The 18,521-nt window shown below is 43.5% G+C and overlaps 1 protein-coding gene across 5 annotated transcripts in view; it reads left to right on the top strand.

The window, feature by feature from the left end:
• BCAS3 (BCAS3 microtubule associated cell migration factor) overlaps window positions 1-18,521 on the top strand; it is a 1,147,652-nt gene that overhangs the window by 551,215 nt on the left and 577,916 nt on the right. For all 5 annotated transcript variants that reach the window (XM_075852996.1, XM_075852997.1, XM_075852998.1 and 2 more), the window contains one exon: window positions 1,284-1,384. In XM_075852996.1, coding sequence (XP_075709111.1) covers window positions 1,284-1,384 — 101 coding nt within the window. The remainder of the gene's footprint in view (window positions 1-1,283; window positions 1,385-18,521) is intronic.

Here is an 18,521-nt window from a genome sequence, read left to right as displayed (position 1 = left end):
TTGTACAATAGTTGCAGGAGTAGCAGTACAAACACACATTGGAAGTTTAGATGGTTGTCTAGATCAAAACTTTGAGAATTTCAATTCAATAGCTGCACAATAGACAGAAGTTATTTTATTGTCTAATGTGTTGGCCACAGATGATGCAGTATATGTTATACAAATAATATGAAATATACTGCTGTTATTTTATCAGACATTCATAAATGACATTTCTTTACCATTACTTATCGTTATTACCATTACCCTCTAATTTATATTTACATTAATGTGATTGTCTAGCAATGCAGCATTCTTCCATTGGTTTTCTAATAAAAGTTACTCAAGATTGAAATGGCCCTTAATAAGTGGCCAGACTTAACTGCACCAAACAAAAATCAATCTATAAATATTATTCCAATGTCTTTTTTTTCGGACATTTTAAAGTATTTTGCCATTGATTTTCAGGATGCATTGTCCTGCAGTAGTGGTTATTCCTGTATTGGTATAATCAATATGAACGATACAGAACAATTTACAAGGAACATTCCTTAATTAAAATGACCTCATATTGGACAGAGCTGTCATTTTTCAGAGAGAAGGAACATGAAGGAGTTTTGTCTGAGCTAAGGACTCTTGTAATGCTGCTGAGTACTATTTTACTGTATATCCTTGAGCTTATAGACATCAATATACAGCAAAGGTTATTTTTTATATATACAGTACATAGTGTTTAATATTTATTTTTATGTGTATATATATATATATATATATATATATATATATATATACAGACTTGATTTTCACAATGTCTTTCAACAAATGGAGAGAAGGGGAAAATGCGGCTGATGGGCATTTCTGCTGTGGGTCCAGAAATAGTACCAACCGCCATATAAATTGTACGAATGGTCAGTGTGTTTATTAGAAGATATATTTACTATTTATAAATAAACCATCCACAGTTATCGATTAATTAAAACAACGCGTTTCTGGTCCAGTCCTGTTCCTTTTTCAGGTAGAAGCACCTTACAGGATTACAAGAATTTGATATCTAATGAGGAGAAATAGGAAGCATGGTAGAAACATGTCTTGACTGTTGCTGGTAGGAGTGACTAGAGTAGAGACGGTTTCATGTGAACTCCCCCCAAACATCTGGCAACATTGATGGAAATACTGATATAGTGTACTATGTGTATGAAGTATGTTTAAGTTATGCCTTATTATATTGATTTCAATTACTTCAACTTTTCGTTAGTGACACGTTATATTAAATGATTAATGTTTTGCATATTTTATTTTCTCAGGACTCCTCAGTGGTATGAATTACAGCCACCATTTAATGCAAACCATCCTTTGTTATTGGCCTCAGATGTAGTACAATACTATCAATACCTTCTAGCTGGCTGTAAGTTTGTTTCTTGTTTTTTCTTTTGTTTTTCTTGTGCCAACAGAAACTATATATAACAGAATCAAATAATTCATAGTAATAGAGCAAGGTTAAAAAATAGACATAAGTCCATCAAGTTCAACGTATTATCCTGCAGTGTTCATCCAGAGGAAAGCAAAACAAACCCTTTGTAGTAGTTGCCAATAAGGGAAAATAAATTCCTTTCCAACTTCAAAATGTTGATCAGAATAAAACCATGAATCAATGACCCATCTCAAGCAATTTAATAAAGATAACTGTAGTATTATGTCTTTTTATGCTGATGGTCAAACTTTCTTTCCCCTAGACATACCAGATGCCACTTTGTTATGGCTGCAGACTGCGTAATTAGGTTGCCCCTAATATGTGTTTTTTTTCTATACTAAATAACACCAAGTTTGATCATATTTCTCCAGTCTACCCATTACATTTATTACTTTGGTTGCCGACCACTGAATCCAATCCAGTTGAGCTATCTCTTTCCTATACACGTTTTCATCCTATGCATTTATGCCATTCTGATGCATTCCATGATCGTATTTATCTAGGCAGCTGGAACTAGTGGGTAAACTCCATTGGTGAAATTTGTTCTCTCATACGTACATAACATTATATTTATCTTATCTCTTTGGCTGATAGAGGTCGTAATTGTCTTGATAGAATAATGATTGTGCATAACCGTCATCTCAAAACCATGTATTTCCTAAATTTGTTTTGTTAATTTTTGTTTTCCTAGTAAATATAGGGTTAGATGTGTAAATCGTTGGCTGTTTGGTGAGATGAACTGTACTTCTGTGCTAGATAACTGAATACATTTTATAAGTACATTGACAACTGGGTGTAAACACTTCAGATGTGAATATGGTATGACCTCTTTAAGCCACTTCTTATTCCGTTATACACTCCCTATTCAGTTTGGTAAAATTGACCCATGATTTTTATGTGGGTTATTCTTAAAGCGGCCCTCTGCTTTTACATCAAAATTTTACATGAGCTGAGGAAAGCATAGTTGGTGCTCTCCTTATCGCTTATAGTGCTGCCGAGGGGCATAGCTAAAGGCTCATGGGCCTTGGTTCAAGAATTTACATGGCCCCCCTACCCCCCAACACCACCAGACCCCTGCGCACGCCTATGCCCAGCTGCCTTGCCCGACAGACCCCATGAATGCCTCCACAGTATAATGCTCCCCATAGCTGCCCCCACAGTATAATGCCCCATAGCTGCCCCCACACAGTATAAAGCCCCCATAGCTGCCCCCACACAGTAAAATGACCCCCATAGCTGCCCCCACTGTATAATGCCCCCATACCTGCCCCCACAGTATATTGCCACCCATAGCTGCCCCATACAGTATAATGCCCCCATACAGTATAATGCCCCGCATAGCTGCCACATACAGTATAATGCCCCCCCATAGCTGCCCCATACACTATAATGCCTCATACAGTATAATGCCCAACATAGATGCCCCATAAAGTATAATGCGCCATACAGTATAATGCCCTCCATAGCTGTCCCATACAGTATAATGCCCCCATAGCTGTCTCATACAGTATAATGCCCCCATACAGTATAATGCTCTCCATAGCTGCCACATACAGTATAATGCCCCATATAGTATAATGCCCCACATAGCTATCCTATACAGTATAATGCCCCCATAGCTGACAGTGCCACATAAATTATAATGCCCCCATACAGTGTAATGCCCCGCATAGCTGCCACATACAGTATAATGCCCCCCATAGCTGCCCCATACACTATAATGCCTCATACAGTATAATGCCCTACATAGCTGCCCCATAAAGTATAATGCCCCATACAGTATAATGCCCTCCATAGCTGTCCCATACAGTATAATGCCCCATAACTGTCTCATACAGTATAATGCCCCCATACAGTATAATGCTCTCCATAGCTGCCACATACAGTATAATGCCCCCATATAGTATAATGCCCCACATAGCTATCCCATACAGTATAATGCCCCCATAGCTGCCATTGCCACATAAAGTATAATACCCAGATACAGTATAATGCTCTCCATAGCTGCCACATACAGTACAATGCCCCATACAGTTTAGTGCCCCCCATAGCCGCCCCATACAGTATAATGCCCCCATAGCTGCCAGATACAGTATAATGCCCCCATACAGTATAAAGCCCCCCATAGATGTCCCATACACTATAATGCCCCCCATACAGTATAATGCCCCCATAGCTGTCCCATACAGTATAATGCCCCCATAGCTGTCCCATACAGTATAATGCCCCCATACAGTATAATGCTCTCCATAGCTGCCATATACAGTATAATTCCCCCATACAATATAGTGCTCCCCATAGCTGCCCCATACAGTATCATGCCCCCCATACAGTATAATGCCCTCCATAGCTGCCACATACAGTATAATGGCCCACACAGTATAATGCCCCCCCTAGCTGCCCCATGCAGTATAATGCGCCCTATAACTGTCCCATACAGTATAATGCCCCCATACAGTATAATGCCCCCTTAGCTGTGCTATACAGTATAATGCCCCCCATATAGTATAATGTTCCCTCACAGCTACCATATGAGCCCCCCCTCCCATACCTAGTATAATGCCCTCATACGTACTTACCTAATTTGAAAAATAATAACATTATTACTTACCTATCCCCGTTCCCACGACGGGTGGAGGAGATCCTTCTTCTCCTCTGCACTGTGCTGTGAGTGACTCAGCGCAGACAGGCACGATGATGTCACTACATTGTGCCTTCCTACGCCAAGCTGCTCACGGCACAGTGAATGCTGGAGTAAGGCTCCAACACTGAACTGAACTGTATCTGCGTCCTAAGAACGCAAATACAGTTAGAATCGCGACCAGTGCGGACAGCACTGTGTGGCAATGGGGGCCACACTACGCTTAGCGGCCCAGTCGCAACTGCGACAGTTACGATCCCTATAGCTACGCCACTGGTGCTGCTGATTCCAGGGCAACCTCTCTTTCCCCTAAAATGGCTGCAGCGCTTCTCATACTACCCTAAGCATACTGTTTCAATAGTCTGAGACACTTTACCCTGCTCTCAGATCGGCCAGCTTTGCTCACGTAGGTAGCGCTGTAGAAAGTGAAAGAAGAGGTGCTTGGCTGTTGATGGCATAATAAGTAAAAAGGAGGGCATGTGTACATTTACTATGCATTCCCCAGCTAATGTTAAATTTTTATGCAAAACTGGAGGGTCACATTATTGGGGTTGTCCGGTTTTAGCAAATTAATGTTAATTTTTTTTTGTATAATTGTATAAGTTATACAATTTTCCAATATATTTTCTGTGTTAATTCCTCACGGTTCTCAAGATCTCTGCTTGTTGTTATTCAGTAGGAACATTCATTGTTTAGTTCCAGAAGATAAAATACTGTCCATGGTCATGGGATGGACACACAGGTGCATGGCTCATTACAGTTACAGTAATCAGAGCTGTGTCTTCTAACGATCCCCCACCTGTGTGTCCATCACATGACCATAGTCAGAATATTATCCACTGGAAGAAATCAATGGAGATACCCAAACCTCCCAACCATCCCGGATTCAATGGGACAGTTGCAGATTTCGGACGCTGTCCCGCTGTCTCGGGCGGCCGGTGGTATGTCCCAGACTCTTGGTGTCAACTGTATCTGCATCCTCAGGACACAGATACAGTTGAACCCAATGCTGAAGCAAGGAACCGTCAGCTCCCTGCTTCAGCATTAGTACAGAGGACTCACTGGGCACAGCACTACTTTAAGCGCTGAGCCCAGGGAAGCCCTTGACGTCACTGTCTTTATATGGACAGTGACGTCAGTGGCTCCACCTCCTCCTGTAGCGAATCCCCGGCCATGGCGTGTCAATTGTATCTGCATCCTCAGGACACAGATACAGTTGAACCCAATGCTAAAGCAAGGAACCGTCAGCTCACAGCTTCAGCATTAGTACAGAGGACTCCCTGGGCCCAGCACTACTTTAAGCGCTGAGCCCAGGGGAGCCCTTGTCGTCACTGGCCATATATGTTCTGTAGCGAATCCCTGGGCATGGCGTTGTCAGTGCTATGGCCGGGGATTCCGCTCCTAGAGGGAGTCTCTGACGTCACTGTCCATGTATGGACAGTGACATCAGTGGCTCCTCCTGGAGTGGGATCCCCAGCCACGGCATAGCCGGCACTAGGGCCAGGGATTCCGCTCCTAGTGGGGATACCTGACGTCACTGTCCATATATGGCGTTGCCGCTGCTCTGGCTGGGGATTCCGCCCCTTGAGGGAGTCCCAATGGCTACACGGGAAGGGAAGCTATTGCTATCTACAGGGGGTGGCACTATCTTTAAGGTCGTGTGGCACTATCTACAGGGGACATTGTGGCGCTATCTACATGGGCACTGTGTGGTATTATCTACATGGGCACTGTGACACTATGTGGGCACTGGCACTAGGGGCAGCTAAGGGTCATTATACTATATGGGGCAGCTATGGGCATTATAGTGTTTGGGGGAAGCTAAGGGGCATTATACTGTATGGTGGCAGTTAGAGGGGCATTATACTGTATGGGGCAGCTATGGAGGCATTATACTATATGGGGGAAGCTACAGGGGCATTATTCTGTATGGGGTCATTAGAGTGTATGGGGCAGCTGTGTACAGTGTATGGTGATAGCTAAGGTGGCATTATAGTGTATGGTGGTAGCTATGGGGGCAATATAGTGTATGGTGGTAGCTATGGGGGCATTATACTGTACGGGGTAGCCCTGGGGGCATTATACTGAATTGTGGCAGCTATGGGACATTATACTGTATAAGAGCAGCTATGGGGCATTACACTGTATGGGGCATTTACGGTGCGTCATACGGCATGGGGGCAGCTATGGGGAATTATAAAGTATGGGTCAGCTATGTGGGCATTATGCTGTATGGGGGCAGCTACGGGGCATTATACTGTATGAAGGAAGCTACAGGGAAATTATACTGGTATGGGGCAGCTGTGGAGGCATTATACTGTATAAGGACAGCTATGGGACATTATACTGTATGGGGCAGCTATGGGACATTATACTGTATGGGGCAGCTATGGGGCATTATACTGTATGGGGCATCTGTGTGGGCATTATACTGTATGGGTTCATCTATGGGGCATTATAGTGTATAGTGGCAACTAAGGGGGCATTTTTAGTGTATGGTCTTAGCTGTTGGGCATTATAATGTATGGGGCAGCTATGGGGCATTATACTGTATAAGAGCAGCTATGGGGGCATTACATAGTGCATAGTACATAGTGTATGGGTCAGCTATGGGGGCATTATGCTGTATGGGAGCTGCTATGGGGCATTCTACTGTATGGTGGCGCAGCTACGAGAGCATTATACTGTGTGGGGGCAGCTATTTGGCATTATACTGTGTGGGCTGAAGCAAGTGTGTAAATTTGACGGGCTACGCGTGCAGCAGTGTTTATCCCACTTTGCTATACTTGAAAATTGGGAGGTATGAAGGTACCTACTGATTAACAACAAGCAACAAGGAATTAATGCAGAAAGTACTGTATATTGGAACATTGTGCAACATTTAATTATACAAAACATAACATTCATTTGCTGAAACCGGACAACCCCTTTAATGTGTACATTGAATGTTATTCATGTTGTATTTAACAGAATAAAGCCATATAGATGCTGGTTAGAGATGAGCGAACTTATGATAAGTTCGGTTCGGCTGGTTTCACCGAATTTCATGAAAAAGTTTTATTCGGACCGAACTAGTTCTGACCGAACCTGTAATTCAAGAAAGCCCATAAAAATCGTGTCTAACACTGTTTAAAAGCCCTAGAAGCCCTGTATAACACTCTTAGGTCACCCATGAGTGTATCCAAGTACTTTTGAGCTGTCTTTAAGGCAAAGTTAGTGTCAAAGTTACGCCAACATGTATGGCTATAGGAAAACGGATGGGACACGGTGATAACTAACAGAAACCACTGCACTTGTGCATGTTGTATGCTTAATGCATTGTTAAAAAAGGTACAAAAATTAACCATTTTTGGCGGCAGATGCCTGCCAGGGTTCATACATATAAGGTGGTAAAAGAAGAAGCAATGGCTTTTGACAAGCCCTCCAAAAATTAACCCTTTATGGTGGCAGATGCCTGCCGGGGTTCATACATATATGGTGGTAAAAGAAGAAGTCATTACTTAGCCATTGCTTTTTCAAAGCCCTCAAAAAATTAACCCTTTTTGGGAGTAGCAACAGGTTTTGCATCTGGAAAGTGAAGAAGCTATAAAAGAACAAAAATGATTCCTTTTTTAGGATCATCTGGCAGTATCAGACGGCAGCAGGGATGGTGGATTGGTGGTAGAAGTTGTAGTAGCAGATCCAACAGCAACAAATGAAAACAGACTGGACAGGACAGAATCCCGGTGGTTGTGTAGGCCAGCTTGTAGCAGAGAGCAGTGGAGGTGGATTGGTGGTGGTTGACTGGTAGTAGTGGTGGTGGACTAATGACAGCACGGGTGGTGGTGGTAGTAGTAGCTGTATCAACAGCACAGCAACACATTAAAAAAGAGTGGACAGGACAAAGCCCTGTGGTTGTTTTTCTGAGACTTGTCAGGGGTACTGCGGATGGTGCTGTGTATGAGGACCGGAGTCGGTTGCTAGGCAGACACAGACAACATGGAAGATCAAGCCAAGGCTTCCTTTGGAACAAAACATGTGGAAAATAAACTTTGACAGAATTTTACAATCCCCAAGATAAAAAGAGGACATTAAAAAAAGACTGTGGTGGGGCAGGCCTGCTTGTAGCAGACGGCAGTGGAGGTGTATTGGTGGTAGTAGAGGTAGCCAACGGACAGCATGGGGGGTGGTAGTAGTAGCAGCAGCACATTAAAACTGACTGGACAGTCACAGACAAAGCCCTGTGGTGGGGCAGGCCTGCTTGTAGCAGACGGCACTGGGGGTGGATTGGTGGTAGAAGTAGTAGCAGCACCAACAGCGGCACATTAAAAAAAGAGTGGACAGGACAGAATCCCGTAGTAGCAGGCGGCAGTAGCAGGCGGCAGCAGCAGCAATGTCTGATCTAATCAGTGGCATCAGGCACAGGGGTTTTAAAATCCTCACCGATCCACGCTTGATTCATTTTCAGAAGCGTCAGATTTTCCAAGCTCTTGGCGGACAATCTTGTTCGCTTAGGGTTGACGAAGCCCCCTGCTGCGCTGAATACCCTCTCTGACGCTACACTGGAGGGTGGACAAGACAGTACACCCATGGCAAACTGGGCCAGTTCTTGCCAATGATCCAATCTGCTGACCCAGAAGTCCATGGGGTCTGGGATCAGGATTTCTGACGGAGAAAGGGCACAGTCCAGGTACGAGTGAACCTGGTTGTTTAGGTGCTGGTGATGGTGAACATCCCTTTGGTGACTACGATGTGTGTCAGGTCGGGATATTGGATGTAAAAATGTTGTCATCATATTTTCCAAACTGAATTGGCTGCTGCTGCCTCCTATTGCAGAGGTAGCTCTGCCAGAGGCGGTGGAACGATGATACAGTGGGGAGTTGAGAGTGGCCCCCCGGTCAGACATGCTTGCGGCAGGTGTTTGCCGTTTGAAAGCCGTGACAAGCTGGCTGCATAGCTTCTCTTGATAATAAGCCAATTTTGCCTCCCTCTCGGAAGGCGCAAAAAGCTCCCCCATTCTGGCTTTATACCGAGGATGTAAAAGTGTGGCTATCCAGTACTCATCTCTTTGCTTCATGCTAACAATACGACAGTCAGCGCGCAAGTAACGAAGCATACAGCTCGCCATCCTGGCCAGCGTTTCAGAGGGCCCGGTTGGTTCCATCTCCGCCCCATGCTGCCATGGTTGTCCATCATCAAGGTCGTCGTCAGACTCGTCATCATCATCACTGTCATGTTGTGCGGCTGCCTCGTCCCCTATCCCTTCCTGTGAGTCCATCTCCAAATCCAGCTCCTCTTCAGGCTCTGTTTCCTCATCCTCCTCCTCCTCCTCAACATCCATAGCCAGATGTGATCCTTCCTCCATCCCTTGCTGAATCATCGCTGTGATCGTTTGCTCCAGAATGAATATCAGTGGCATAACATCGTTCATTTCGCTAGCGTCACGGCTCACAAATCGTGTGGCCTCTTCAAAGGGCCTCAAAACATGCGTCTCTAACCAGCTGCCAGTGTCTGAGCTCGAAATTTCACTGTCTCCAAACGCTGCCTGACTGCTGCATCAGAAAATCATTCATGGCTTTCTGCTGTTCGTACAGACGGTCCAACATGTGCAGGGTGGAATTCCAGCGTGTTGGAACGTCGCAAATCAGGCTGTGTTCTGGGAGATTGTTTTGACGCTGCAAGTCCAGGAGGGCGTGCTTAAATGCATACGAACGTCTAAAGCGAACGCAAACTCTCCTGGACATGGCCAGCACACCCTTCAAACCAACATCTGATTTTAAGAAGCGTGTTATGACCAGATTGATCACATGTGCCATGCAAAGAGCGTGTGTCAGGTGACCTAGACGCAGTGCAGCCACAACGTTCTTCCCGTTATCAGAGACAACATTGCCCAGTGTGAGTTTCAGAGGAGACAGCCAGCGTGCGATTTCCTCCTTGATGCACAGCAGCAGCTCCTGCCCTGTGTGGCTTTTCTCGCCCAGTCTCAGCAGGTGTAAGACAGCGTTGTGGCGCTTCACCTTGCACCTGTGAAAAGAGGAGGGAGGAGGAGTGGAAGATACGCTGTGTCCTGTCGGGGACGGGAAGACCTCCATTGAGAAGGGCAAGGAGGAGGAGTAGGAGGAGGAGGATGGTAGGCGCCTGGTGTCCGGAGTTGAACCAGAAAGATACAAGCTTGGAGGTGGTAATGCCTGGCATTGCTGCGGTGGTGCATCGGACTGCAAAATATTGACCCAGTGGGCCGTGAAAGACATGTACTGTCCCTGCACATAGTTGCTGCTCCACGTGTCGACGGTGGCATGTACCCTGCTGCACACGGATAATTGCAAGGACTGGCCCACCTTTTCCTCCACGTGCTTGTGCCAGGCAGGGAGACAGCTGTCTTGGAGAAGTAATGGCGGCTAGGTATTCGCCACCTAGGCTGAGCGCACGCCATCAATTGCTTGAAGCCGGCGGAGTCGACCAGGTGGTACGGCAGCGACTGCACCACCAACAACTTAGCCAGGTGTGAATTAAGCCGCACGACAAGTGGATGACTGGGTATATATTGTTGCTTATTGGACAACGATTCCATAATGGATAACTGACGGGACGTAGGAGGAGCACTAGATGACAGTGATGATGATGACAACGAGATGGTGGATAAGGCCTGGCTACTACTTAGACGACAGGGACTCGGAGCAGCAGCAGCGGCAGAGGGGTCTTCATTAGATGTACATGATGGTGGGGCATGTTGATTGTCCCACATGGCCTTGTGATGCCGTTCCATGTGTTTACGTAGAGCGGTAGTTCCTACATTGCTGTCCTGCCCACGCCTTACTTTCTGCTTGCAGATACGGAACTGTGCCATGTTTTCGTCCTCCGAGAAGGTACAGAAAAATTGCCACACTGCAGAGTACCGTAAAGAGGTAATACCACGTCCACCACCACCACCACCCGAGCTTGCCCCTTGGCTGGCAGGCTTTTTTCAGGAGCCTACACCAGTAGCAGCAGTGTCGCCGTCACCGGTTCCTGAGCTGACCCTACCGCTGCAACGTTTTGAAGATTTACCTCTGCCCCTACCTCGGCTTGGCTGTTTATCACTGCCAGTGCCACCACTACTACCCTCCTCTTCTGACGCACATCACATCGTCACCTGGTTCCTGTCTAAAACAACATCATCATAGCCCTCCTCATCATCCCCGCCACTTCTGTCACTGTGTTGTGATGTGACATCATGGGCTCCATGCCCCCCCTCATTACTGCGTCTGCCACCACGGCTACCACCATCACCCCCACTACCACAGCTATGCGTCTCGGATACCGCTTCCACCTCCACCACCGCGGCAACACACTCCGTTGGCTGACTCGCGGAAAACAAATCATCATCACTATGTTGTTCAGTATCTTCCTTCGCACCTGATGAGATGTCTCTTAGGACTCTCAGGAAAGATGGCTTTCCGCTAGGAAGGGGGAGTGAAGACATAGATGATGGAATGGAAACGCTAGAAATACTCATATTACTACTATGCCAAGGAACTGTAGAGGATCTGGAATCCAACGAAACCTGGCTTGAAGCCAGATCGTCAGAGTCTTCCTGCTGAGATGACCGCGAGCCAGCCAACCAGTCCACAATGGCCGTATTGTCTGAAATAACCCGCCCACCGGAGGAGATGGACAACTCTGGCTTGCTGATACTGCTACTACTACCAGCAGGCACATGGCTGCTGCTACTAGTAGAACTGGGCACATGTCTTGTGACAAAAATGCTGGTACTGGCACCAACAGATCCAACATTTGGACTGGAAGAGGACATGGTATGGGTGTTTTTTCCTCTACCCCGTCCTTTCACAACCTTTTTTTTACCAGACATTTCACTGCTGGAGTGCAGCAAGTTGAATCAAAACCCCTTCCCCTACTAGAGGAATGAGGCCCTTATAAAATATTATTGGGACTGGCTGAAAATGAGTGACTGTGAATAGGTGGCAGTCAGTCAGGGAATGCTGGGCATTGTAGTACTACAAAGGCTGCCTGTATTGCAAGTTGGATGTTAACCCATGCAACGGGGAATGAGGCCCTTATAAAAGATTATTCTCACTGCCTTGGCAAATGGCAATGAATGAAAATTTCTATCAGCCACTGTGCACTCAGGAAATGCTGGGCGTTGTAGTACTACAAAGGCTGCCTGTATTGCAAGTTGGATGTTAACTCATGCAACGGGGATGAGCCCCTTATAAAAGCTTATTCACACACTGGCTTGGCAAATGGCAGCTGCCGGCCTGTATTGCAATTTGGATGTTGAGAGTAGACTCCCGCTGTAGTGGATAAGCCCCTTCGATTGCTGGATTCCTGGCTTTTAGACTCCTAAAGCTTTCCCTTACTGCACAGAGATGCTATCCCTACAGCTCCTGTCTCTAAAATGGCTGCTGAGCTCCGTGCATAGACTATTATTGCAGGCTTGAGCCCGCCCCTATTCTGCCTCCCGATTGGCTGGGAGAGCCGTTTGCAAGGCATTATGGGGTAGCCTGATGTCAGGTGATATTTTGAAATCCTTCATTTTAGATCTAACATGTGGCAGGCGCCAAAATGTAGCCGGGTTCGGTCAAAACGTGTTCGGCCGAACCCGGTGAAGTTCGGATTCGCTGCGAACCGAACTTTTCACGATGCTCGGACCGAAACCGGGTTCGGTTGTCCCGGTTCGCTCATCTCTAATGCTGGTATACACACTGGGATGAATGTACTCTAAACTTGTAACCTTACACTGAGGCTGACTTGTGTTTAACGTGCAGTAAGGACTGCTTCCTTTCCTCCCAACAAACGTCAGTGACATGATGGGAGTGTTTCTGCTCTCACAGTTCTGAAAGCTGCACACCAAACACAATTATGCGCATAGTCTAAAATATGTCTTCCTTAGCAAACATATTTTAAGAAAATTTCCAAATATGGCAAACGAAATTAGAATCAGGGAGTTTTTACCAACACTTACTTAAAGCTCTTGGCTTTGTGGTATGCCTGCTAAGTGCCCCATGCAAACTGATACCTCTTGTATCTTATAAGGCTCAACATTTCCTACTGGTTTGCTGCTGCTGGAATTTTTTCAAGCCCAAGTATATCACTAAAATCCACAGAAAAACTAGGGCTGATATATTTCAATATTTTCTGCTGCTGTAAACTTCATAGTCTGGCAGCATTGCTTGTTAAAGCTTGGAAATAGTTAAACCGCCAAATGTCCGATATAAAGCATTAGATTAATATTATTTCAGCCTGCTCTAAAGTAATATGTTATAGATTATGTGTTGTATCTTGTTTGTTTGCTTGTATACAGATTTTTATTTTTGGTATTATGGGATCTAATGCTGATCACTGGAGAATGCAGATATCTTAAAACGTAACTTTTACTTTCTAGAAAGTTAGAAATATATATATATATATATATATATATATATATATATATATATAGAACACTCTTCAAAGTTTTAAACCACTGTGGGTGTCTAACCCTCTAGCTGTGGTTTAGATGTTTATCTTTCTCGTTATTAAGGGTTTGGTCACCAGTGGGGAGAAACATAGCTGATCCATATTTTACAAGCTATTTTTGACAAAACGGGCAACTCTATGCTGGAACCTGAGCTTGTTGTACCCCTATTATTCACTGTTCTTCCTACAAGTTTCATTCTGGAGCTCATCAGGATTCCTCAGAGGAGAAAGTATGACTGGAGCTTGGGTGAGCTAATCATGATAAGATAGGAGGGCTGAGCTTGATGCTTAGTAAGATTGAGTGGAGCAATAACATCCTTAGACTTGCAGTGGCAAATTTGCGCTGTGGATACCTCACATAACGCCGTGGATGTCTGATCGCCCATGGTCCCTTGCGTCTGATGTCACCACACTGAGGTCACTACAGTTCCATACTGAAGTAGTATTCATGGCCTTCACTTCGTTAGAATAGACGTCATGGGGATATCCCAACCGAGACCCCGGCAGCACCGTAGTGTTAGTGGATGTGTACAGAGATGTTTGAAGTTGCGGTGGGGTGGGGGGGATGATTACACTCTAATTCCATCACTATTCAGTTATTTAAATGGGAATTGCGACTTTTTTTATGTTAGGACACTGATCAATGAAGTATTCTTAAAGTGGAACAATAAAACTTGTTAACTAATGGTATTCTACACAACATGTAATATTTATAATGGGGCTTGGCCCCCACTGATTACAGCAAACCACTAGTGTATTCATTAGTGTGTATCTACCAGAACTACGTGCATATTATGCAGCTGGGCCACCACTATTTTAATTTAGGATTGAATGGGGGCTCTAGTTGTTTATCCCTGTTATGTTTTATTAAATCACAGACTATAGTGTAATCTCCTTACCAACACTATAAGAGTGTACAATAAAGGGCCCAATGTGGAGTAGGACTGATGATTATGTAGCAAGTATATTATAGTGGTAACATATGATGTATTGGTGGCATATACATAGTATTTGGCCCAATCCAATCATCCGATAGACTGCTGGGTGTGGATGCCTCTGAGATGTAGGTAGGCCATAAATAAGCTGTTCATTTAGCCTATGTGTTGCTACCGATCTAAATTTAAAGATCCACTTGTTTTCCCTCTGCAGAACTATTCTATCCACATCTCCTCTTGATGGGCGGATCAGTTCTAATGCCGTAAATATCAAGCATTCTTGATTGCCCCCATGCTCCTGGTGTATATGCCTTGCTACCTGGGTTATCTCTCTTGTGAACTATGTCCCCATTATGTCACAAAATTCTTCGTCGCCACTCTCTTATGGTCTTCACGTATTCCCATGGACAGGTGCAAGTCACCTTGTAGACCACACATTTAGAATTGCAATTTATGAAGTCTCAAATTTTATAAGAATACCCAGTCATGAAACCTGTGAATTATTTTGATGGCTGTGTGTAACAGTTGTAACAGTGGGATCACAGATTTGGGTTTTTAGCTAATATCCCTCCCCTGATAAAAGCGCTTTCACTTACTTTTCACAGAACCTTTCTGTGGTATAAATGTGTTAATGAATAGACTTTTCTAGTGTTGAATAAACTGTTACTTTTTGCATTCCATTGACGAATGGCATCTTTCTGTATAGGCCCATCATGCATTTTTCACACATTGCTTTAAATTATGAAAAGACATCCATTCTTTCTTGTTGTGGGCTTTCCTCCTCATTCTTTAGCCTTTTTGCATGACTGTTACAAGAAGTTACATGTGATTTCTAAATTAAATTTTAATATGCAAGTCAAAGGTCCATCCATGTCAAGAAGAGGGCATTGTGTTACAAGGAGCCTACTTCGATGAGGCAGATTACGTATTCGATTACAGAGCCCATTTTTCAGAGCTTTCTGAACTGCTACCAAGTAGATTACAAATCCTGGACTAAGTCATTTACTACTTTAAGAATGGATAGATTCCGTGTCTGCTGTTTTAAATGTTTTTTTTATGATTTTTTTATTTTAATCGTTTTTATTGGGTTGAGCAAAATATAACAATCAAAATGAAAAGCAAAGAAACAATATGGACAATATAAAATCAGTACTTTAAATTGTATTAATATATCATGGGCAAGGGCGTACACAACATAGAGCTCATGCAGGAGAGAGGGAGCCCACAAGAGTTTGACTGATTCCCTTATTTTGCAGGGATTCCCTCTCTACAGGTCCTACAACATAAGCAAACATGGATTTGAGTAATTAAACTGGTTTTTAATAATCTTTAGAAGAAACATTATGAATTGTTTAACTTCAGTAATATTCAAAAATAGACAAGAAAAAGGCTGTCACTTTTAAAATTCAGACATGGTACTACACCTGCACAGAGTTTCCTTTTCTTTTGGCAATATATTTATACGTGGACTCAGTTGATATAATTGCCCACAGGCTGCTCATCTAACAGAACAGCACGAGTTCTTGAGTCTAGAAAAGTATATAAAATATCGAGGCACTCACCGAATTAGCAAAAACTTATTTTATTCAACGATCATGGTCTGTTAGATGTGGAAAAAGCCTACCGCCGTTTTGCATGGCCTCACGTTTTCTCAAGGCCTTGATATTTACCTTTAAAGATGTAACTTCAGTAAAATTACTAAATACTAATGTACTGTTTGTAACTGAAATGTTTCTATAGGTCAGTCTCCCATTCAGTCACATGAACATGCTCCTGGTGTTTATCTCCTTCTTGTGTTGTTCCGTACACTGAACACGTGGTTTTCTCCCCTCTCCCCCATCCCTGTAGTATAGGACGTCACACATCACATGCTTCTTATCGCCACTACTCCCTGCTCTTTTCCTCCCTATCTCTGGAGGAATTGTGTTTCACATGTTTGGCAGCAGATCGTGCAGAGTATAGCAGCAGATCAGCAGAGCTGTGTCTCACCAGCAAACAGTGACTAAATACAGCACTACCTTACACCTTAGAGATGGGGAAGGGGCAAATAAGCAACAAGTATTTTGGAGTGTGATAGGTTTAACCAGCGCCAGAAGGTTGCCCCATTCAAATATTTGCTATGGTGTCTAGTCACCCCTGATCACGAGTAGGAGATTGTACATTCTTATTTATTATAGGACTGAGGAGAGTTGCGGAAAGCCAGCAATGTTTTTTTTTATATCTATATTTTATATTTTATATAATTTTATCCTGTCATGTCTGAGAAAACTTGGAGCAACCTGTTAGCATCTTTTTGCTGGCGCTACATGTCTGTAATGTGCTGTCTGTGTGTTCTCCTGTTTACCTGCAATACAGTAATAGCCTGACGGTAGCAGTAAGTTATGGCTCAATATTATATCACTTCTGTCAATAAGGTTAATTGCTAGCAAATAGCTAAATGGGAGTTTATGGTGAATGCTCCAGCCGTCTGCCATGTTAGTGGTAAAAGGAATTGTGGCGCCATTTCAGGGTCACTATTTGTATCTGTCTATCAGAGAAAGAAGACAGCAGTTTCTCTCAGTTTCATTCTTTTGTATAGCATTTCTGTCAATTGTTTGGCTCCATTAAGTGTGCAAGGGAAATGAAAGCCTCAATGACCAAGCCACAAGGGGCTGTGTATAGACCCTCTCTTTGTCCGCAGTCAGAACATTGCATTAGGTCTCATTATCCATTTATAATAAGTGACCTTTGCCCTTTAGGTCATTGAAAAATACTCAGTGTGCTTTTTCTAACACTAGGTACCTCCATCAGCAGACTGATAAAACAATGAACCGTCTGGTTGTCTGATTGAAGGGGACACTTAGCAGGTTTTTATAAATACAAGGTTACATGCCAAACCCCTTAAGCTAAACCTTGCTCTTTAATCATTCTAGCGTCAGAGAAGTCCAGAGACGATTTCCTCTTTTGCGCTGGAAATCGCTTTCGATATTTTTATTCAGTCACGTATAATTAGCCTGGCAATGGACTCCATTTTATTTAGTACTTTTTCTTTGTCTACTAAGAACCACCTCCAAGTTGTGAAGCTAATAAGAAGCCATTGTATGAACAACCGTTTTCTAGTGTAAGTGTTCAAGACCTTTGTCCCCTGGGTTGCAGTAAGTGGTGCTGCACAGCTGTTTGGTTATTTTTGAGGTCATCTGTGACATCTGCTCTGAAACCCTCTATGTCAAGTAGCCTCATACATATACCTATCTAAACTGACTACTATAGGCAGAGTTTCTCTTTCAGCAGAGTATAAGAACACTATCAGTGTGAATATGTCATAGAAAAAACAACAACATGATTCCTGACCCACATTCTCCATCTGTCCTCTGTGGTCACATCTATTTCAGCAGCTTGAATAGTATGTATCATAGCATTTTTTTTATATCTAGGTGTCTTGAATGTCAAGCACACCATGTCGAACACAGGGCAAAATGTTATCTATCTATCTATCTATCTATCTATCTATCTATCTATCTATCTATCTATCTATCTATCTATCTATCTATCTATCTATCTATCTATCTATATATATATATATAGAGAGAGAGAGAGAGACAGAAATAGAACACAGTGACGGCACCAGGACTTCAGGGTTCAAGGTAGATGAAAGCAAAGTGGATTTATTCACCTCAAAGCAGCAGCATCAACGTTTCGGCTTGAGAAAGGTTCCTGTTGAACCGAAACGTTGCTGCTGTTTTGAGGTGAATAAATCCACTTTGCTTTCATCTACCTTGAAGTCCTGGTGCCGTCACTGTGTTCTATTTCTGTCTCTATCTTAAAAAAGGGGAATTGATTCATCCCCTGGTGACGAGCACATGGCCTGATTTTCGGATATTGTGGAGTGCTGTGTTCATCGTTTTTTGGACTGTATATATATATATATATATGTTTATATATAAATGTTTAAATGTTTAAATGTATATATATATATATAAGTATGTATATGTATATATATATATATATATATATATATATATCTTTTCTCTAATCTCATCACTCGTCAGTAAAAAATAACGTTTTTGATAACTTAATAACTGGA

The sequence above is a fragment of the Rhinoderma darwinii genome, chromosome 2, assembly GCF_050947455.1.
Source record: "Rhinoderma darwinii isolate aRhiDar2 chromosome 2, aRhiDar2.hap1, whole genome shotgun sequence".
NCBI classification, from domain to species: domain Eukaryota; kingdom Metazoa; phylum Chordata; class Amphibia; order Anura; family Rhinodermatidae; genus Rhinoderma; species Rhinoderma darwinii.
This window is presented reverse-complemented; position numbering and strand designations above follow the sequence as displayed.